Here is a 24,015-nt window from a genome sequence, read left to right on the forward strand (position 1 = left end):
TCTCTAAACATTCTGCTTATTTAAATTTTGTTAAGTTTACTATTAACTGTCTTTTGAAAAATTGGTGTAACAACCTATGTGTCTTCGCTGAACCCCATGGTCTATGACATCACCACAGGGCAAAGCTAATTTATAATTCATTCATGGTAGAGTGGGTGTCACCTCTGTGGTGACTCCCCTAAATTTTTACATTATTTCAGGCAAACCAAATAGCCCAAGGAGAAATGGGTGAGTGTAGGAATTTTTAAGATGAATGCAGTAAAGCATGAAGCCCAAGAGAACTCCAGAAAGAAACATGCAAACCTCACTGAAGGTTGAGGGATTCCTGAGGGCAGAGGAAAATCACAGTCAGAGCACAGATCTCAGCACTGTTAGAGCTGAGGCCTGGAAGTCTGTTCTGCAAGAAGTTAGCACTTCTACCATTCCTGGAAACAGATTCCAGAAAGCACTAGGAATCCCACATGGACCCAAGATGGTGCCAGTGGAAATCTAATTTGAGATTGAAACACAAGAATCTTTGTTCAGCATCCATGGCGAAGTCACTGGGGGCAGTGGTGATGCTCCTGAGTTGTGTCAACCAGGTTGCGAGGCTGGATGATGATGAATAACACAAAGAACTAGCGGGCTTGCCTTATCATATACATATACTTTGGCATTGATTTTCTCATATGGTAAGTTTGTGAACTGATGAGAGTTGAAGAGGAAACAGAACTGAGAGGTTTAGTAAATTGCCTAAGTGCACCTCTGGTCTTTATAGACAAGTTGGAATCTTCAGACTCCAAATTCTTTCTAATGGACCCTGATGCCTCCTCGATGACAGTTTCATCAGCACTTTGCTCTCCATTAACTCAAACAGGTGGAATACATTGTGGCTTGTTTTCCCTTCCTCTGGGACACCTTTATTAAGCCCCCATGTCTGAGTCAGGGGCCTTGGTTGTGGATTCTTGTGGTAACCTAGGCCTCCTCCCAAACAACACTGTCTATGCTGTGCCAAATTCTCCTGTTTTATCGTCTGTAATCCCTCACCTTTCCCACCCCACCCAGCAAAACCCATGCTGGCTGTGTGCAGTCCCTCATGCCCAAAAGCTAGATCTAGTGGATGTTTGTAGAAAGAATGCAAGGATTTTGAGCAAACATTTCTTCTGAAGAAAAAGTCTCAGTTGGACTCTGATGCAGCAGTTTGGTTTGTCTCTGAACCTTGTACAGAAGGTTCACTGTTTGTTTCATACAGAAGAAAACACTTTGCATCCTGAGAACAAACAAAAAACCAAAACTTTTTATTACTTCAGAATGGACACATGTTCTTCCATAGAAATTAAAAGAATAAAATAATTTAATATCTAAGGTAATGTGTTAACACTTAGATGCAATGAAATTTCCTAAGCAGTTTACATGCGTTAATATACTTAATCACTTAACAAATTTAAAAAGTAATTAACATCAATATCTTTCTAGTCTGTTTTATAAGTATGTGAATGGTAAAATCAAGGGGCGCCAGGGTGGCTCAGTCAGTTAAGTATCTGACTTCGGCTCCGGTCGTGATCTTATATTTCGTGAGTTTGAACTCTGCGTTGGGCTCTGTGCTGACAGCTCAGAGCCTGGAGCCTGCTTCAGATTCCGTGTCTTCTCTCTCTTTGCCCCTCCCCTGCTTGCACTCTGTCTCTCTCTCTCTCTCAAAAATAATAAACGTTAAAAAATTTTAAAAATAAAATCAATAAATCTGATCAGTAAGTATGCTCAGTAACCATCTTAAACTTCTTCAGATGTAAACTGAATGTTCAAAACTGAAAATCCAAAATCATAACAGTGATTGCTAGACCAGTGCCTGGGGCAATTCTTTTTATTTCTGATAGGTGCTGCTCAAAGCAAAGAAGTCCTCTTCCTGCCAAGTAAGGAGCCAGCCTTTGTCACGGTCCCCGGAAATGGTTTGGCACACACGTTTTCAATTGCACCAGGGACATGGCTTGCTTGTATTCAAGCAGAGGGGGTCCTTCTGGTAAGAGTCCTCCTGAGTGGAGAGTTCTGTGGGATTCTTCCCCCCTTAGCGATGGTCCAATCCACAGTGACCCACAGGGACCATTAGATATCAAAATCCACCTCCCTTTTAGACAACAGGAAACTATGGTGACGTTTGCCCTCAACATAGGAGCCAACTTAAAATATCTGTTATATTCTTCAGCCATCTTCTCTCAGACACACACACACACACCAACAACTATAACTATAATGACTCAAAGTTATCAGAATAAATGCAAAACCTTCATATGCATTATGTCCCCACCTTTCAAAAGCTTCTTTGGGATTTTTCATCATGAATCAGAAGGGCATCAAAAAAAATCAGCCTCTCTGGGAATTGTGTGGAGTGAATCAGAAGAAGCTAGGGGAAAAGAAGATCCTAATAGCAGTGAAGTTCTTGGTGGTGGAAAGAGAAGGGAGAACCGATGCTTCTCCAACATTCCCTGCCTTCTTCTACCTGAAACATAGGCAGCAGCCTCACCAAACGATTGCCTTGGACAAAGAACCCTGCATTACGGGAGAAGCTCTATCCTCGTGCTCTACTAGGATAGCCAGAGGAACCATGGGGAGTTAAGGGATGAAAACTGCTACCTGAGATACACCCCCCTTTTGATGTCTGCTTTAGCTTATAGAAAGTCTTTTGAAAATAAAGTCTTCGACAAAGCTTGGTTTTAGGCGCTCAGAGCAGAAAACATCAAGCTTTTCCTTCTGGCACAGTCCTTTTGATTGGCTGTATTAGCGAATCTCAGGCAAGGTCTTTAACTCCAGGCCTGCCCCATTTGCTTCTTCCCTGTAATAGGGACAATGTTTATCCATATAGGTCCTTTCCAAATCTGGGATCTTCTGAGCATCATGTGAGGGTTTATGCTCGGCATTCAATCCCTATTTTTCTTGCCATCTTCTTGGTAGAAAGCTTTGTTGCTTTACCAAAGTTTTAGAGCTTTTCATAGATGTTAGAAATGAGGATGAGGAAAATCCTGTTGATGCCGGTAATGGGTACAAAGTTAGATTAATGGAAAGAAGCTCATTATGTTACTTCATAGGCACGGAAGATACTTGATGACATTTAGCTGGTGCAGTTGTGTAGCAACACATATATATGCTTCCATATGATGATCCTATCTTCTCTACAGATATTTTACGGACCACCTACTGTCAACTTTTACTATTCTAGGATCTATGGGACCATAAAGTAATGAGGAGCTATGGTACCAACCTAAGGAAACTTAGTAAGAGAACAATAATCACTGTTGAAATAAAGCCTACTGGGCTAGTGAGACCCCCGTGGTAGACCACTGAGCCCCTTGGGCCGCCATGTGCCACTTTTCCTCTCCATACATTTCTCTTCTTTCCCATTCTAGACAAATTAAGGGCCCCGAAGGGTGAGAAAGCCTTATGGCTGGCGTATGAGTCTCTTCACAGTTACGGCAGACATCCCCCCTCCCCTTCGTCCTTCCCTCTGCACACAGGCAGGGATGCCAGCATTGCTCTGAAGCTGTCAAACCATCAGCATCTCAGAAACCTGGAGGTCTGCTCTTTCCTGAAGAGCTGTTTAGCCGAATTTACACTGTGGGCTTCGTTTGGCACACTCCGTGGAACACGTTCTTCCTCTCATCTCCTAGGACAGGCAGTCAGCCAGTTTCAGTCCGTGATTCACCAGGATCACAAAACACCGTTTTTTATACATGCCATCGAGTGTTGCTTGGATATGGGAATAAGAAGCCGTGATACGTGATCTACAATTCAGTGTTCTGTTGTGTAGTGATGAAAGCAACCGGTATTTCAAAGGAACGTTATCAACTGATAGCGTGTTACTTTTGTTTAGTTTTGAATTTATAAACAATCCAGAAGAGACGGGAAAATTTCCCCTGAGACTTGCATACAAAAACATTCACCCTGAGATGCTTATCTCCCATGTTTGAAGCACCTGTGAGGAGTTGCTCTGTGTGTTTTGGTGAGTCAGGGGGCAGAACGAAGCAGCTGCTGTCGAGAGTTTAACATAGCGAGCTTCACCTGGTTGTTGTTAACTTAGCTGGTGACGGCTTGATTACTAAAGAAGGGCCACCATCAAATGCATAATTGTCCTTTTGGTCTTAATTTACTAGGACTACCTGGTGCTGCTTCCCAGAGACTACTATGAGGCATCCTCGCTGCAACTGCCAGTCACACAGCCGTGCGCCGACTCAGGACCTCCCCAAGAGAAGTTAGTATGGGCAACGGTGCGACATCGGGTCCTCTAAATCAGGAGCCTTTGGTGCAAGGATTCGAGATAGGCCTCGGCCTCACAACTGCAGCCAGATGCTTTGGATAATTATCTGATTGTGGTTTTTGTCTGAGGCTTAAAATAGAATCCAGGTTCACGGACCATTCCGTCTTTTATTCTTCATGCAGATGAAAATTTACCATCCGATTCCTATAGTAGGCACTGGGTAGGAGTTCGTTGAAGGAATGATGAATGAATGGAATTGGATAAGAGTCCTTTGGGGATGCGTTTTGATATTGTGCTTTGTTCTCAGTTGTAACTGTTGTATTTTGTTGTTGAAGTTGCTTGCTTTACCAGCATTTGCCAGTGACCCGATTCCCCTGTGCCCTGGCTTGTGAGGCCAGACACTTCCTGCTTGATGGAGAGCCAAGACCCTTGGCAGTGAGGCAGCCTACTCCCGCACACCCGGTCATGGCGGACCTCAGTGGTAGAGAGGTGGGGCAGCCTTTTATTTACTGTCAAAGCTATTACTGTCTCCCCATCTGTGTCTGCTGAAAACCCTTGGCCACAGTTGCTTCTCAAATTCAGGGGAACCTGGAAGAATTTCTCAGAGGTGTTAATTACAGGTATCCTGAGTTCTCTGATTCAGGTTGTGGCTGGGCGGTACATCACACAGAGCATAGTAAGGTTAGTCTCTGAGCACTTTCTAGACATGGCAGGGAACATGGCAACCACAGAATCCTCTCCTTTTTACTCCCTGGACTTATAAGGGCACGTCCTGCTCTACCTGATTCAGGGCAAGATCTTTCTAAAAGGCCTCCAGAAACTACACAGCTTACCCTAGAAGGATGTAATGCTCACAGACTGTTCAGCCCTTCAGGCTAAGCAATTTGTAAGGGTTGATTTCTTTGAGCTCAAAATCTGGAAATGCTACACGCCAGGGCATCTCCCTCATGGCTTAGAGGACAGGTTACCACAGGCTTTGGCATTACTTTTCTTCTCAGAGTTTTTGAGGCCTCAAAACGATTTAAGACTATACTGATTTAAGATTTGCGTTCAAAGTAGTATATAGCAACAATAAAAACACACAAAGCAATACCTCAGAATAAAGACACTGAAAAACAAACTTCCGTCGCTATATTTCCATTCCTTACTTTCTACAACATTCTCTGTTTTGTACCTTTGAGGAAAATGTTCACAATTAAGTTTGTAGACTGACAACATATATGGTATTACTTCTGAATATTTAGATATGTACCTTTTTTGTAAACTATATTGCTAACATTTCCAAGGTAGCTATTAGAGGATTTTAAGGATACTTCTTTAGTCTTCATTTCATTTTATTAGAGTTTTTATTTTGCAAAAAAGAGAAGTATGTATGCCTGTTGTAACAAGTAAAGCAATATAGACATTCATAAAGAGAAATTAATGAAATCATTTCCACTCCATTCTACCAGTATGCTGTATCCCTCCCTACCCATGCTGAGCACACACACACAAATGCATATACATACATAAATATGCACGCGCACATACTTGTACGTGTGTGTGTGTGTGTGTGTGTGTTCCCCAGACAGCAGGAAGGTGCTGCTGAGAAGAGCCAAACTCCAGGAAATGATGCTGATGATTCATCTGGAGGTGTCCTTGCCTCTGATTTAGCCCAGAGCCATATAGCACTGAGGCCTTGGGCAGGGCCATATTTGCATGATGCGTAAAACTAAGCCCTGGGCTGTCCAGTTTTATTTAACAGTCTGTTTTACTATTTTATCTAAATGCTTACAGACATGTGCTAATATAGTAGTGACTAGCACTTGAATTAATTAAAACTAAGTAGAGCTAAACATCCAGTTTCTCCGTTGCACTAGCCACATTTCAAGTGCTCAGCAATCACATATGTCTAGTGTCCACCTTATTGGAAAACACAGAGTATGAAATATTTTTGCTATCCAGAAGGTTCTATTGGACAGTGCTGTAATAGATCATTGTGCTAAAATTCAGAGACTAATGGCATTCGAAGAGGCCTTAGAAATCATTTGATTTCCCTTCCTGTGAAGGAATCCTTTCTACATTAGCTTTTTTAAACATTCATTTAGCCTCTGTTGAATACTTAAATTGATGGAGGACTCACTTCTAGAGGTAGGTAAATTTTGATCATCATTAGCCACCTGGAGCAAAATGCAGAGTAATCCCTCCTCCATTTTTAAAAAAGTTTTATTATCAAGAGTCAGATGCTCAACCAACTGAGCCACCCAGGCACCCCCGCTCCCCGCCCCTGCTCCTCCATTTTGAAAACCCATGTGTAGCGTGATGATTAAGATGGTTCTGGAGTGAAACTGCCTGCCTTCATGTCTTGGGTCATCAGTAACTAGCTGTGAAATCTCCCTAGGCCTGAATTTACTAGTATATAAAATGGGGATAAGAATAGTAGCTACCTCATGAGTACTACTAAATAAAATAATCCATGAGAGGCTCTTGTTGTGGTGCCAGACACGCAGTGATCACTCAGTAACCATTAGCCATACTGCTGTTATGTATTCTAGTCAGCACCATGGGCAGAAAGGAAGAGCAACCCACTAAGTCTAGCTCATATGAAGGGTTTTTCCTTTTCCAGGATACAGAGAGGTCTAGAAGGATTCCAAAGGCAGGAACCAAGTACATTCTGGTCTTCCAGGAATCTGAGAGAGACAGAGCTACCAGGCTGTCATAGAAGAAAGCCTTCTCTCTGTGTGTTTGCTGTTCACCTCTCCCTCTATTGAATGACCTCCTTTGCTTACTCATAGCTCTTTGTCTCACACACATACCATGAAGGTTGCTTCCGTCTCATTTCTTTGTTAACTCCTAGCTCCGGCACTTATTGCCATTTGAATATCCCCTTTTCCCCTTTATTCTGTCTGAGAAAGGGAATCTGGACAGCTCATTTTTTAAAGTCAGACCACACCTGTTGTACACCAGGCAAGCCTCTGTCTCTTATAAACAAATTCATTGCTATATTTTTTATATTTCAATTTGATCATCTCTGTTTTACAATGTGATTTTAATTGATTTATATTTATTGTGATTTCAGACATATTTGGACTTATTTTTATCATCTTAATTATTTTACTAGCTTTTTATTTGCCTTCTAAAAAATAATTTTCCTACTTCGGTTTCTTTTCTTTTTTTCTTTTTCTTTTTCTTTTTTTTTTTTTTTTTTTGAAGTAAGTTCTAGGCCCAACATGGGGCTGGAACTCAATGCTGAGATCAAGAGTTGCATGCTCTACTGACTGAGCCAGCCAGGCACCCCCTATTTCTGTTTGAGTAAGACAATTTTCTCTATTTTTCTGCGTGTTTGATAAGTACAGATTGTTTTCTGGTATTTTAGTGGTTACCCTTAATATTTTAACATAAGTTCTTGAAGCATATATTTTCCAACCAAGTCTAAAGTTATTCACTAATTCTGATCTCTTATTTTACATGACACAGACTTTAGAATGATTATTTACCCATTGAAAACCAACCTCCAAGTTATTGTTGCTGTACAGAAATTTTATTTTTACCCTCTTCCCCAGACTTTCAGGTAGATTGTAAGTTTCATCTCAATTCAAATATACCACATACCATCCCTCCCTCTCTCCTCCCTTCCTTTTTTTTTTTTTTTTTCTCTTTTACATTTCTTCTTGGAATTTTCTCTCCTGGAATCTTCCATCTGTCTTCTTTGCTCTTGATGTAGTCTCTGGGTCTAGGGCACAGCCATTTCCTGAAATATTTCATTGCCACATCCCACCATCCTAAATATTCTCTTTTTTATCTTCATTGTATTGGGGTTTTTTTTTGTTTTTTGTTTTTTGGGTTTTTTTTTTGTTTTTTTTTTTTACTATTGGAACTCCCTTTTTTTTCTTCTTCTTCTTACGCATTTTGGTAGATTATATCCTCCAATGGCTTCCTTCCTGAGAAAGGCCACACAGATACAGAGGAGGTCCTTTTATTTTTATTTATTTTTTTATTTTTTCCCCTTTGAGACCTTGCATATCTGAAACTATCGTACACTCAATCTTGATTTTTTAGTTTGGTTAGATATATAATTTTATTTTTATTGGTTTTTTTTTAAAGACACTCTTAGGCAAGCTCTATGCTTAACTCTGTGGAGCCCAATGCAGTGCTCGATCTCATGACCATGAGATCATGACCAGAGCTGAAATCAAGAGTCAGACACTTAACTGACTGAGCCCCCCAGGCACTCTAGATATAGAATTTTATATTAGAAATCATTTCTTTTTATAATTTGATGACATTTCCTCACTGGCTTCTACCTTCAAGTCCTGTTCTTGAGAAGTTACATTGTGATTCCCAATGCTTTGACTGCAGCTTGCTTTTCCCTGCTTAAAGCTTTTGAGATAATTTCTTTATTTCTCATGTTCTGAAATTTCACAAAGATGTGCCTTGATATAGGTAATGTTTCCACTAGTGTGCCAGGCTCTCAGTCTTTTAGCCTGGAAACTTCTATCCATCGTTCAGGGAAACTTCCTTGAGTTATTTCATTGCTAATTTATTTCTTTATCTTTAATCAACATTTACCATCTCTTTATCTCGTTTTATGCTTTGGGATATTTCTTTAATCTTTTCTTCCAATGCTCATCCAACTCTGCACCCACACAGACACATAGGTGTCAGCTTTTTCTGGTCTAATTGGTTAACATCTGCTTTCCAGCTTCCAAAATCTGTTGATTTCTCTAGCCTGTTTCCTGCCCCCCTCTTTCCTATCCTCTTTTTGTTTGTGGGTTTATGATTTAAAAAAAAAAACCCAACTCGAATTTTTGTGGAATTCTGAGAGGGAAGATCAATAAGTATAAGCATTTAATCTATTATATTTAGCCAGAAATCCTAGGATGGACTTTTATTTGTGAAACTCTAAAGTTCCATTATGATATATTTAGGTGTGGACTTATTTTTATTTATCTGTTTAGTCCTCAGGCTACACTTTCAGAATGAAGATTCATATCTTTTATCCTGGGAAATTCTCAGATGTTATCACTTCAAATGTAATTTTGCTGCCATTCCTTACATTCTTCTTTTCTGGAAATCAGCCTGGATGAATGTTGGAACCTCACAGTCTATCTACAAACTACTCTTTCATATTTTTATATAGCTTTGGCTCTTTGTGCTGCTTTATGGGTGAATTCCTCAAGACTTTCTTAGAATCCACGGATGTTTCACTGTCTCCAGTTTAGATTTTATCCAGCCTGTTGGTTCAGTTTAATTTATACTGTTAATCTCAAAGATTTCTAATTGGCTCTTACTCATATTTACTTTTCCTTATTTTTTCCCCACCAATTTAGTTTTATAACTTTATTTACTTTTTAGAGAGATTCCTCTTTCATTTATATTTTTGAGTATCTTAATGCCCTCGGAGGCAGGTGTGTTTCATAATTCAGCATTTAAAAAATTTTTTTAAAGTTTATTTATTTGAGAGAGAGAGAGAGAGAGAGAGCAAACAGGGGAGGGGCAGAGAGAGAGGAAGAGAGAAATCTCAAGCTGGCTCCGTGCTGTCAGCACGGAGCCTGATGTCTGGCTCGAACTCACGAACTGTGAGATGATGACCTGAGCCAAACCCAAGAGCTGGACGCTTAACTGATTGAGCCACCCAGGCGCCCCAGAATTCAGAATTTTAACGATTCTGCACACACACACATCATCATCATCATCATCATCATCATCATCATCATCATCATCATCTCCATTGGGGTCCTGGCCAACACCCTATAATCGAACAGGTTGATATTTCTCCAACAAAAAGCTTGAATAGGCACTTCAAGAGAAATACATTAAGACTGTATACGTGGACTTAGTTCAAGTCACATTTTGCCACCAAGTGATGATTGGTTAGGTGAGATTAGGTTTTGCATCCAAACAAGATCCAAAAAATATTCCTTTTCCACGTTTGAAGATTTCAGATTAGGGACCAGTGTATTCATTTTAAAGTCTTTGTCAGACTCTCTGATAAAATTCATCTTATCTGAAGTAAATTCATCTTCTGATTGATGATACTGTTGCATGTTTCTAACATTAGATTTCTTTATGTGTTTTGGAGACTTATTTTGTTTGCAGGCTTATTGGCTTATTTTGAATGGAAGCTTTTTATCATCTCCCTTTTTCTCGCTAGCCATCTCAGCCTAGTAGTTTTGCAATGTCTCACCAGTCCTCTGGACCCTTAGCTCAGAGGCAAGCATTAAATATGCCACTTCTATCGCTGTGATACTGGGGATGGCACAGATTCAGACACTGAGTACGTAGGTGGCTTAAATCAGTTCTTGGTTATGAGGCTGTATCTTTGATATTTGATTCCCAAATTCTATAGCTTCTTGTAAAGCTGAAACCCAACTGGCAGATTGTCAGCAACTTTTTCAGCTTTTCATGATTTGAGGGAACATTCCTCTTTGTCTTAAAAAAAAAATGAGCCTGGATCTGACCACTGTCTCATTGAGGCGTCTTTAGTTTTCTTTATTCCACAAGAGCTGAACTGCTGACCAAGACAGGCTGCTTCCAGACCTTGAGGACAGCAGGCCCCTGACTTCAGCCCCAGTGCATCTCGAGTTTTTCTTTTACTTATGGTCCATCAGTTTTTAAATCTAAAACACGTCTTTTTGTTTTCCTTTTAAAACATTTTATCTATAGTTGCTATCTCTTGGAGTGGAAGGGGTGCAGAAAATGTCAATTCACTGTGCTGTCTGAACTGGGAGTCACCCTCATATTTTAAAAATGCTAAGTTCTATCCCCTTTTTATTAAAACCCTCCTTTCCCTTCCCACAGTCCCTCAGCTATACCTCTTGCCTCCTTCACAACCAAACTTCTCCAAAGAATTCGACAATTCTACACTGTTCCCGATTCTTTCACTTCCATTCACATCTCTACCCACAGCAGTCTGGCTTTCATCTCTCTTACTCCATTACCTTTTTCTTTCCTTCCTTCCTTCCTTCCTTCCTTCCTTCCTTCCTTCCTTCCTTCCTTCCTTCTTTCCTTTCTTCTTCTTCTCCCTCTCTCTCTCTCTCCCTCTCTCTCTCTCTCAGTTTCCAATCATCTTGTCAGTAAATCCAGTGATGATTTCCATTCCTCATGTGTTCATCTGTTTAACTTCTCAGCAGCTTTCAATACTTGTTGAATATCCCTTCCAAGTTGAAATACTCTCTTACCTTGTTTTTCATAATTTAAGAGTGGTCTGGATCTCTTCCTACCTCTCCGGCTGCTTCCTTAGAATATCATTTACAGGTTCAACCTCTATCTAGACATTAAGTGTTAGAATTTGTTGAGGTTCAGTTTTAGCCTTTGTCTTTTTACTTTATATTCTCTCCCTAAGCAGCCTCCTCCAAGCCTATTGTGTTAGATGCCAGCTCGACACAGATAACTCCCAAAGTGGTATGTTCAGTCATACCTGTCCTTTTATGTGCAGAACAGCATTGCCAACTTCCTTCCTGACGTTACCTCTTAGGTGTCTCGAAGGGATCTCAAATTACATTTTACTACCTAAGTAAATGGTACCACCGTCCATCTAATTTTATAAATCAGAATTCTTAGGGTCATCCATGATTTCTTCTGTTCCCTCCCTTACCAAAGACAACCCATCCCTGAATCTTAATGTCTTTTCTTAAATGTCTCTACTTCTCTTCGTGTATCTTTCTTGCCCAATATTTGATCATCATCTTTCATGAGGATCTCTGCCGTAACCTCCTTATTAGCTCACTCACACCAGCTCTTGCCCATTGCATCTCCCAGTCCAGACTCCATATGATAGTCAGCATACTCATGTTGATAGAAATATAATATCTGATCATCACAGGCACTCTCGCCCCCTCCTCACCCATACACAATTGGAACATTACGATAACAGCTTACTGCTTTAGGATAGAGACAAAAGATTTTAATGGCCTCTAAGGCTACCCCTCCTTCCTCCCAATGCCTCCTCTTGCTCTCTGTTCCTTGTCACTGTGGCCTGCCTTCAGTCTCTTGGACTTAACATTATTTGTTACCCTACAGCCTGTGTGTCATAGGGTAGCCTCCTACTGCAGGATGTTCCCTGTGCCTGAATGCTCCTCCCTCCCCCTGGGTCCTGGCTGTCTGTTCCTTGTCCTCTAGCACTCAGCCAAGTTGTTGCTTCTTCAGGAAGTCTTCCCCTTCCCTAGTCTCCCTGACTGGCTCAGGCTGTCCTCTAAGAACCTATGCAGAATATTTGTCATATGTGTAATTTCACACTGTGTTTGTCTAATTGTCTAATTATTTGATTAAAGTCTGTCTGAGGGCAGAGACCAGATACGTCTTGTTTCCCATTGTATGCCCATCAGGTGAGCTGGCATAGAGGAGGTGTTTAATAAGTATAGATTGACCAAGTCATTTTGACTCCTCGTTTTGACACCAGACATGTTAATCACCCCTCTTAGCTTTGTGTAAGTACCAGATTTGACATGCCTGCCTTTTATGTCTTTATCTTGAAACACTCATAACCAGGTGAGGGCAGTTCTATGCCATAAAACCAGAAAGATCCTTCCAGTTTGACACTGGTTCTATTTAAGTTCCCTTTTACTAAGATAAATAACTGATAACAAATAGCAAATAGTAAAGTTTCTATTTGCCATCATTTATCGTTTATCTGGGTTTCTCAAAACCTACTTTTACCCTTAGATGAATTCAGAAGCCTTCCCACACATCTTCCAAAAAATCAATGACTAGGACTCAGAGTGGAAAGAACAATAGAAACTTATAATAGAGTGCTGTGATAGAACTGGCAGCCAGTAATAACTTCTGGGAGAAAAGTGAATATACATTATTGGCTTGTGTGTGTTTTATGGTGGCGTGAAGACAGACAGACCCTTGTTTGGAGATGCCCCAGGGAGAAATGCTGCTAATAACCTCCCCACGCAGACCCGTATTTCACTCCAGAACAGAGTGGAAAAGTGGTGTGGATAATCCACTTTTTTTTCCCCTGAAGTAAGTCTTTCTATTATATAAGTGATAGAAAAATCACCGGGGAAAGTATTAGTTGTGTGGTTCAGGGCTGTGCAGAGAGAACAGTAAATGTGAATATCCTGAAGACGGGGGGGAGGGAGGATTTTAATTAAGTATGGTAAAGCTTGGCTGGGCCTGAGATTACAGACTCAAGTGGGTTAAACTGCTGTGGAATGTAGTTCCAATATTGGCTCAGACATTCAATATGCACGTATGCTTTGACCCAGCAATTCTACTTCTAGGAATCTTACAGAAATACCAGCATAAGGATATTTACCTATCCACACACACACACACATACATACATACACGTGATCATGTAACATTCCATGCTAATAGGGAAAATTAGAGACAATGTAAGTGTTGCCATCAATAGGGGATTAGCTAAATAAATTAATTTACACTCACACTGTGGAAAGGTGGGAGGCCGTTAGGAAAATGAAGTTTATCTGTATGTACCGCTACAGACAGAGAAAATCTTGTTGAGTAAAAAAAACAAGACGTGGCAAAAGGCAATAATCACAGTTATGATCATCAATATTTTACAGAGTGCTTATGACATGCCAAATACCCTTCTAAGAGTCCTTCATATATTCATTCATTTAATCCTCATGATAATTTTAAGAGGTGGGTACTCTTGCTATCGTCATTTGTACACAGGAGGATACCGAAGCATACAGACATTAAGTAACTTGCTCAAAGTCACACAGCTCGAGGCAGTATGGTTCCATACTCCAAGCTCCTAACCCATAGGGGATGGTGGGGGCGGGTTGTTTTCTGGTTTGCTTTTGGTTTGGTTTTTTGTTTGCTTGCCTTTGGTACAAGGCCAGATAGTAAATATTTTCAGCTTTGTGAGCCATATGGACTCTGTTGGAGCTACTCAGCTCTGCTGTCATGGTATAAAAACATCCATGATTCCTACTATGAGCACAGTTTTTCTTCTAAAAAAAAAAAAAAGGTACATATGTGTGCATTTTCAGATGTGGAAAACGGTTTGGAAGCATGAAAACCAAACTATTACTAGTTATTATCCCAGGAGTGGGCTGCATATATCACGTCACGTTATCTGCATCCATATAATCGAAAGTTCACTCTTTAAATTGAGAAACAGCAAAAGAGCCTCAAGGCATACCTCTGTCCTCTTCTCACCCATTGGAGATTGCTTTTTACCTCAAGTTGTAGAGCGTCTTTTGCCTTGAGAAACAAGGCAAATATATGGGTAATAGGAGTAGAAGCCCCTGTAAGTAAGGTTGCCAGATTTAGAAAAAAATACCAATGCACCATTAAGTTTGAATCACAGATAAACCACAGTTAGGTGTTGTTTATCTGAATTTCATACTTAATGGTTCATCCTGCATTTTTTTAAGTTTATTTATTTATTTTTGAGAGAGAGAGAGAGGGAGTGTGAGCAGGGGAGGGGCAGAGAGAGGTTGGGGGTGGGGGTGGGGAGGAGGATCCGAAGTGGGCTCTGTGCTGACAGCAGAGAGTCTGATGCAGGGCTCGAACTCACCAACCACGAGCCCAAGTTGGAAGCTTAACCGAGTGAGCCACCCCGGCGCCCCCATCCTGTATTTTATCTGGCATTCCTACCCATAGGACCACGTTTCTCACTGTGATGATGTACACTGTTCCCAGATGTCTGCTCAGCCTTGCCTTCACTATTGCCCATGTAAACTCATCCGGTACATTTCACATCCACCTGCTCGGGCTCTCTGACAGGTGGAGATACAGCTGCGGCTGCGAGTTCCCCAGGTCGGCCACTACGTGGTGGTGGTGGAGTATTCCACGGGAGCAGACCAGCTGTCTGTGGTTGCTGTGCACATGCAGAGCCCTGGGTCAGTCCCGAGAGGCCAGGTGAACATCTACAGCTGCATGTACAGGTAATCAGTCCTGCCCTGGGGGATCCCTTTGTTCCTGAACGATCAGGAGGTCAGCTTTGGGAACTTTGGTTTTTATCTGGATTGGGATGTTGTTTCCTTTTTGAGGCCGATCTTGAAAACAAGCAGGTGACCGTGCTGTCTGGCGTCACCCCCAGTGTGAGTACTGGGAGACTTCTCTGTGGGCATCCTCTTGAAAATGTTGCATTTTCTTGAAAAACTGTGTATTCTACTCACTCCTTTCGCTCACATTCCCAGGAAGCAGCACGACCTTTTTATTTTATTCTCCGTCACCCCTGTGTGGTGCAGTGAAGTCAGTGTTCTCACTTCACATGCTGTGTAGAGCACCTAGGTGCGTGGAATAGGAGAAAAGTCTCTGTCTCTGTCACAACCGCCTTCCCAACATGCCCTTCAGAAAGTGGGAATAATTGATGTTTGAGGATCATCAGATGAAAAATAATTAACCAAAGATTTTATTTTTTTTAATGCTTATTCATTTTTGAGAGAAAGAGTTTGCAAGCTGGGGAGGGGCAGAGAGAGGGGGGGACAGAGGGTCCAAAGTGGGCTCCCCACTGCCAGCACAGAGCCAGATGCGGGGCTCGAACTCACAAACTGTGAGATTGTGACCTGAGCCAAAGTCCGATGCTTAACTGACTAAGCCACCCAGGTGCCCCTAGCCAAAGATTTTAAAATTCACCCTGTTTAAGTTACTGTCTTCCAAGAACCTTGGCAAAGATTTATTAAAAGTTTTTTGTATAATATTTCAAGATATATGCAAATGTTCAGAATATGCTTTAATTAAAGAATCAGCTCAAGGAGTGTTTCCAACATGAAATTAATTGTATAATAATGGCACGGAAGTCAGTCTCTTCAGACAGCAGGTGGCAAACTGCAATGAACCCACCCAGTTCTTGGCCAAGGCCTTGGACATTTTATTACCACTACTTGCCTGTGGCTTTTTGTCAAACTTCAAATGACCTGAAGTAGTTGGACATTTTCCCTGTTTTGCAAATAAAAGAACTTATGAAAAGAGTTACTTTTAGGAGCTTAGAATGGAAACTTTTATGAGACTTGATGAAATGGTTATTGAATTAACATCATGCTCTCAGCAACCCTAAAAGAGCAGCTGTGAGGGCTTCTTTTAAAAATCGTTTAGGGGCACCTGGGTGGCGCAGTCGGTTAAGCGTCCGACTTCAGCCAGGTCACGATCTCGCAGTCCGTGGGTTCGAGCCCCGCGTCAGGCTCTGGGCTGATGGCTCGGAGCCTGGAGCCTGTTTCCGATTCTGTGTCTCCCTCTCTCTCTGCCTCTCCCCCGTTCATGCTCTGTCTCTCTCTGTCCCAAAAATAAATAAAAAACGTTGAAAAAAAAATTTAAAAAAATCATTTAAAAAATCTCATCAGCCCTTTTCTCTGGGGTGATGATAACACAAAAACAAAAAAACAAAAACAAACAAACAGACAAAAAACCCACAAAAAAACAAAGGACATAATTGCATTTGGATTTTTAGTAGGAGTACCAGATGGGGCAAAAAAGTTCTCCAGAATGTTCTATCATTATCTGAAAACGTTAATCTGTGGATGACATCAGCAACCACTGGAATGTACACTCCTAGGTGGGTGGGTCACCTCACCACCTGAGTCCTGGAGACTGTTGGCCACAGGGCTGGGGCAGGGCTCCTCTGTACCCTGTTCCTCCAAGTCCACCCTCTGGTTCAACTCTCTGACTCAGCTTTCCAGATCATATTGCTTGATCCCTGCTCCACAGGATACAAGGTGGTGATGGCTGAGAGCCCAGTAGGAAACACTGCTGATGTCCCTGGTGGCTCTCTGAACCGTCTCAGAAGAGGCTGAGCACATCTGTGCCAAGCAGAGAAGTGTTTTCAAAGCTCAGGAAAGAATGGTCACCCTTCCAGGGTTCCATAAGCCACGAGCTTGGTTTCATGACCTCTGTCTGGATGGCATTTGGGGAGGAGAACTGTGCGGTGTTCCGCAGATCATTTTGGCTCTGGACATGACAGCCCCAGGTTCTTCACCAGGGACATTAGAATCCCAAGACAGTATTGTATTAGACTAGGACTTCCTTCTAATGTATTTAACCATTTCCGGGAAAGTCTCGTGGTATTATTTCAACTCCTCTAAAATATTTCCTTCTTCTCTACTTTGGCTGTCATGTGACTAAGTGAAAATGAACAGGCTATTAGTACTGGAGTCCAAAAATATGGTGCAATTGGAAAATATTTGACCCATAAAAGCCTATTTCACATGACAGGCCCTTTCGACACTGCAGCTTCTCCTGCTGAGGGCTGAACCTTTCCCAACATTCTCGAGTGAGTTCTAATGGTGTTGTTTTAAAAAATATCCCAACAGAAAAGTCGCGGTGCTAATTAAAATACCACTTTTCAGAACAGTGTTGTGATAAATATGATCTGCCTTCTGTAAGAGAGGTGATCACTCATGATGAAATCAATCCCGTTATTACCGTTTGTCTATTCTTAGTAAGAATTTTAAAAGGATATGGATAAAACTAAGTCTAAATGAATCACTTAATATATTTAACTCCCAGGATTATGATTGAATCCAAAAGGAATGCACTTTAATTTCATACATGTACACATGCACAAAAGAGAAAACAACACAACTGTTCATTGAGTTTCTAACCATGGCTCTGTATATACTATCTCATTTTAATCTTTACCAGAAAGTCATTGCATCAATCTTTTCAAACATCTCTCAGTCATTTCTTCTCAGAGATAGATAATAGTTTGTCTCTAGTTTCCAAATTGTATTTACAGACAGAAAAGTCGCTACAAAATATGAAGTCAGAAACATTTCTCCGAAAATACTTCCTTTAGGGGTTGTGCCCTTAGAGTGTGTTCTTTGGTTCCAAACCATGACCTTTGAAATGTTCCTGAACTCCGTATTTCACCTGATGGGGTGGAGGTAAGGAGCGTAGCTGGTACAATGAGGAAGGAAGGATGAGGAGAACAGACTGAGCTTGTAAAGGCAAGCTCTGGTTTCTCAGGGCTGGAGAAAGGCCAGCCCTAGTGCTGACATGGTGTGGAATCATCGCTGGGAGGCCAGTAGGCATCTTCAGTCACCAATGGTACCAACAATACTGATAAATTTCTCATAGGTTGTGTCTAGGAGATCAGACGTTATTGACCCTGGGACTTTTTCTCCCGATGACTAGACCGAGTATTACATAAAGCTGGTTTGGAAAAGCTGCCCTGAGACGTGCAGCTCAGACCACAGCCGGAAGGTTCTTTCTCTTATATTGCTGGCGGACTGCATACATCCCTCTTAAACTCGTTGTGTAGGAAAATTTGCCGTCAGCAACCTGGTTATAAACAGGAGAAGCTGAAGGGCAGTCAGCTATCCCACGGGGAGGCACAAAGTCAGGGAGACCAGAGAAGTCAGGCTAAGAAAACTTTTTCCTCTTGCAGCATCCTCTGCCGGAGTGTTGTGACTGATGGCAGGAGTCGCATCGCTGTCTATGAACTGTTAGCAGATGCAGACATTCAGCTCAAAGTGCGTGGGGCCCGATTCCTTCTGGTATGCTTCTGTTTTGCCCTTTGAGTTTTAGAAGCATTTTGTTGTTATATCTATATTTTAAAACTTATTAAAAATGTTGGCGGTCTTTGTATTACATCTCTAAAATGAACCTGTGAAGAATTGCCAACTTAATGATGTTTTTCCTTCCCACCTAGAGCTCTGTCTTGCCTCTTCCTTTATTTGAGCCTTTTTATAGCACTCAGTAAAGTTTGGTCATCACATTTGAACTTATCTCACAAAACTCTATTTTATTAATGTTTATCCATTGTTACTATTATGAACGAAGTATCTTTTGTTCTTAATAGGTCCCAGTTTATTATCATGCTGGTATATAGAAATGCACTAGTTACTGCTTATTTTCTTTCCCATTTTTCCATTTTATTATGTCTATTAGCTTCTTGGCAAATTCCTTAAGAATTTTCAAGATTGCAATCACCTGGTATTTCTTTTGCAGACTATTGTTACTCTATCTTAAAAAGTGTAGTATTCAGTTAGTTAGATATATATCGTTAAGAGTTAAAATTCCAAGTTTGGCAGATTAAATACCCTTCATGCCTTCCTTTTAATAGCACGACTTAAATATTGAGAATTATGATAAACACAGGCAGTGGGATCTGGGCTAGGGAGGGGTGGCTAGATTTATAATAAATGTCTCAGGGAACAGAAGAGTAACTAAGTATGAAGCAACTTCCTGTCATTGCTAATATTAAGCATGTATCACATTCTGGGAAATGCCAGGCCAGCCTGTTCTGATATGTTTTAAATATTTGTGCTTGACAGTATTAAAAACTTTGAGCCTTCTCTGAAAACTTATCTTGCATTGAGTTGTTAAAAGTTATTACATGAATTATGTAATAACTTAAGACTTTCTTTTTAAAATTGTGACTCTTTTTATAAACATAACAATCCAAGCTAATCTTAACCTCCTCATCTTTGGAAATTATAATGGGACTGAATCTTTATCTAGTAAGCATAAGTTTGTCCTTTTTGACATAGTCAAATGTCATTCAGAGTCAAATATCATTCAGATGTCTAACTACAATTTAAGCTATGTGAGGGCAGGGGTATTATCCATCTTGGTCTTGTAGGATCCCCTAGTCTCAGTGCCTGGCATGTAGTAGGTGTTCAATAAAAATTTTTATTGAATAGGTTTGTGATCAAGCCGGTAATACAGTTTTGATTAAAATAAAATGTATTGATAAGTAAAAAACTAGCTCTGGAGACAGTTCCTTCAGTGAAGCCCAAATGTGCCTGAGATTTGAGTCCTCCTCTATTAAGAAAGATTGTTTGTGGGGTTTTCTTGTTTTTGTTTTTTATTTTTCATTTTTTTAAACATCAAGTTTGTTTTTACATTTTTATTTATTTTTGAGACAGAGGGAGAGACAGAGTGCAAGCAGGGGAGGAGCAAAGAGAGAGGGAGGGAGATAAAGATCCTGAAGCAGGCTGTAGGCTCTGAGCTGTCGGCACAGAGCCCGACATGGGACTCGAACTCATGAACCGTGAGATCATGACCTGAGCCAAAGTCGGACGTTTAACTGACTGAGACACCCAGGCGCCCCTGTTGTTTTTTTTTTAATGTTTATTTTAATGTTAATTTATTTTTGACAGAGAGCACAAGAGGGGAGGAGCAGAGTGAGAGGGAGAGAGAGAGAGGACCCAAGCGGACTCCGTGCTGTCAGCACAGAGTCTGATGCACAGCTCGAACTCACAAACCGTGAGATCATGACCTGAGCTGAAATCAAGGGTTGGATGCTTAACCAACTGAACCACCCAGGCATCCCAAGAAAGATTATTTGTAGCAGGAGCTGGAGACAACAGGCTTGAATGGCAGCCTCCCTGGTTGCCTCCCACATTCCCCCTCTCCCTGCCAAGGCATCTGAAGAGCCAGCATCAACCCAGGGCAGGAGAGAGAAACAGGCACCAAAAGTCACTGACAAAGAGTTGTTTTCGAACTTTCATGATTTCATTTATTCATGTGACTATTCCAAGAGCATTTAGGCAGTGATCCTGTATACTAGGAAAGAGGGTTTGTTGTACATAACGATGTCATAGGGAGTGCCATTCTGCAATGTTTACTACTTTAAAATAACAATGATGATTTCTGTACTTAACAGCTTTTTTAAGAGTATGTTTGACCATACCATTGGCTTTGCTAATAACCATGACGTACCTTTTTGCATTGTATTTGCTCAACAGCATCAAATTTGTATCATACCCATTGAAGAATTCTCAGTTGAATATTTGAGACCTCAAGTCAAGTGCATTGCCAGTTACGGGCAATATGTTAATCAAAGGTAATGAGTTCCCTTCCTTTCTCCCTTGTTGGTGCTCTGAGTGGTACTGTAGGACTTGCAAAGCTGTGACTTTATGCTTCCCTTCAGAACTGATCACAGGCCAAGGGCTAAAGGCTGGTGATCGCTTAAAAGAAAAAATGAGCTAACTCATTTCCCCTGGCAGTCTTTCCAGAATTTCATAGTCTTAGGAAGCTGACAGAGTAGCAACTGAGGGAAATGGTTAAGCTTTTCCCTCAACGGTACTTACTGACTTGTGTTCTGAGCCCTCCCAAAGGCTCACTTTGTTCTCACCCTTTAATGTCTGTGTCTGAAGCTCTCCATTAAAAAAAAAAAAATCATGGGGGCACCTGGGTGGCTCAGTCAGTCGGGCATCTGACTCTCGGTTTAGGCTCAGATCACGATCTCTCGATTTCGTGAGTTTGAGCCCCGCATCGGGCTCTATGCTGATGATGCAGAGCCTACTTGGGATTCTCTCTCTCCCTCTCTCCCTCTGACTCTCCCTCACTCACACTGTCTCTGTCTCTCTCAAAAATAAATGAATAAATTAAAAAAAATTTTTTTAAATCATGAAAATAATGACCCACCTCACTATGTTATGAGAATTAGCTAACCAGTGATTATCGGGGTTTGGGGAGGGTTGTTTTGTTGTAGATTCAGAAATAACTTACAGACACAGTCATGAAATCTTAGCATATGGTTAGGGCTACAGCAACCACCAAGACAGGGAAATCTAGCTGTGCCTGAAAGAAATGATGTGCATTTGTCCTGTTTGTTTTTGTATAATTTTACGTCAACATGTTTGTTTAGAGGTGAATAATAATGTTTCATTGCATCACTCCATTTAACATGAATTTTAGTTCTAGAAAGGAAAGTTTTGTTAAGTTTCTTTCTATCTGGTTACTATTTTTCAAAATTAAGATTTTATTTCTGTTTTAGCTTACTGTATCAAGCAGGCTCCTGGAATACACTTGGCTAACTGACTACACTGAGTGTCTCTGTCCAAAGATATCCACAGTCCTGTGGTTCTTCCAAGACTGGATCCTTTTGATGTCACACAGTCTTATGCTCACAGTCTACCTCCTCACCAATGAACAGTTCCATTTTTGGTTGTTTTTTTTAATATATTTTTTTCAGTGCTTCTTGTGTCTCCCTGGTTCTCAAAACTCCTCCAACAGCATTAATTTTGGATGTCCCAAGTGGTGAGTCTTCCCTCCTCCTGCCCCAAGATCCTTCACCTTCTGCTGATGTTACTGGAGTCACCTTGAAGGCGCCACAGGTGGGACACCTCTCGAGTGTGTTGTTTCGAAATCATGGTTCTCAAAGTGTGGCCTTTACCAGAAGCATCTGCATCACTTGGGTACTTGGTAGAAATTCAGGTTTGCAAGCTCACCCCAGGACTACTGAATTAGAAACTCTGGAGGTGGGGCCCAGGAGTATGTGTTTTAATAAATTCTCCAAGGAATTTGCATGTCCGTAGAGTTTGAGGACCTCTACTCTCAATTTTGGGGAATCCCTCACATGAGACATCTGTCTAATCCTGTCTATGACCACCCCATCCTGATGTCCTCTTCTCTTTCTGTATCTCTGTCTGTGCAGTCATATGGCAATTTTTCATGGCCCATTTTGTGACACTTCATATTTTCATGGGCTACTGGTATTTAATATTGTTGAGTTTATCACTTGTCTTCCCAAGTTGGAATGCAAGCACTTTCAAACGCTACTCTGGCTAACAGATTTTTTTTTTAAATAGTTTGCATCCCCAACTATACCAGCAAAATGCCTTTCGGGCAGGAAATTCTCAATCAACATTTATTGATTAATAACCTATAGCATGAAGATGAAATATAGTAAGGGACTATATTTTTTCACTGTGAATTATGAAATTGTAGGACTTACCATTTGTCCTGATATTATGTCCTTTTAATCCTAAAGATGGCTCATGTCATTTCACATTGCATCAAGTTAGAAAAATAACAGGATTTGGAGATAAAATTTAATAAGATCCCGTATGGGAAAGGCCACCTAGAATCATAGGGGGAAATGAATTGAAATCATGACAAAGGATTTCTAGGCCTGGCTTTGCTCTTCAATTAGAGTATGACGTTTATCAAATTACCTGCCTTCTTCAAGTCATGATTCTCATCTGAAAGATGAAGATAATCTTTTATTATTGCTGTATTTCTTGTGTGTTTTTTGTTTTGGTTTTTGGTTTTTTTTTTTTTTTGAGGGTTTGAAAAGACTCATTACTCACATAGTGAGGTTTTCTGGGGAGAGCAGGGCTCACACTCAAGCTTGAGCAAAAGTTGAGGCATGACTCTGGCGTTCACTGTGGTTGGGCTGGGGTGTCGGGAAGGTGGAAGAATCCAAGGTGAGGGCTCCTTTCCCATGGGCTAGAATTAGTGTGCCTTGAACTTCTTGCCCGTGCCAAGGGATGTGCACCCGGGCTTTCTTACGAGCTTGTGCAGTTGTGGGACAAAATACTAAAAATGAGTGATGGGGCTTGACACCTGTCAGGGGTCAGACATCCAAAATGGAGTCTGACTCTTCATTACAGGGTTATTACAAGTAGTTCTTGAATGCAGGAAACATTTGTGCACAGCCTCTTGGCAAACATTGTGCATATATGTACCTAAGAGTGAAGTTGTTCAGTGATATGTTTGACTTTGACCAAATTGGTAAAAGCTGCCAGACAATTTTCAAAAGTCATTATACCAAATTACACTCCATCCAGTATCATTTATGGTTGTACCACCACTGGTTTATCCATTCTGAGTTGTGGGTCATTTGGTTTATTTCCAGTCTTTCTGATTACAAATAGTGCTGCTGTAAACATTCGAGTGAACGTTTTGTGTGATCCTAGGTTTTCACCTCACTTGGGTAAATACCTAGGTGGTTTTGGTTTTTAACCTCTAAATATTCATAGTTCTGCAACTTGAAGGGTTTTTTTTCTTTGTTTCCACTTAGAACCAAATGACCCTGAGAGGACTTGTACCACACCTGGGCAGATATGTCATTGTCATCCATTTTTATCAGTCAGCGCACCCAACATTTCCCACGCAGGTGTTTGTGGACGGAGGGCGGCAGTGGGCAGGTGAGCTTC

General features: G+C 41.0%; 1 protein-coding gene across 7 annotated transcripts in view; it reads left to right on the forward strand.

Annotated features, from left to right (window-relative positions):
* LAMA3 (laminin subunit alpha 3) overlaps positions 1-24,015 on the forward strand; it is a 273,867-nt gene that overhangs the window by 139,809 nt on the left and 110,043 nt on the right. For all 7 annotated transcript variants that reach the window (XM_045041820.1, XR_006588064.1, XR_006588063.1 and 4 more), the window contains 8 exons: positions 1,854-1,996; positions 4,122-4,219; positions 4,561-4,714; positions 14,912-15,072; positions 18,513-18,621; positions 20,818-20,915; positions 22,050-22,191; positions 23,880-24,006. In XM_045041820.1, coding sequence (XP_044897755.1) covers positions 1,854-1,996; positions 4,122-4,219; positions 4,561-4,714; positions 14,912-15,072; positions 18,513-18,621; positions 20,818-20,915; positions 22,050-22,191; positions 23,880-24,006 — 1,032 coding nt within the window. The remainder of the gene's footprint in view (positions 1-1,853; positions 1,997-4,121; positions 4,220-4,560; positions 4,715-14,911; positions 15,073-18,512; positions 18,622-20,817; positions 20,916-22,049; positions 22,192-23,879; positions 24,007-24,015) is intronic.

This window comes from Felis catus, chromosome D3, assembly GCF_018350175.1.
Source record: "Felis catus isolate Fca126 chromosome D3, F.catus_Fca126_mat1.0, whole genome shotgun sequence".
Taxonomy (NCBI): domain Eukaryota; kingdom Metazoa; phylum Chordata; class Mammalia; order Carnivora; family Felidae; genus Felis; species Felis catus.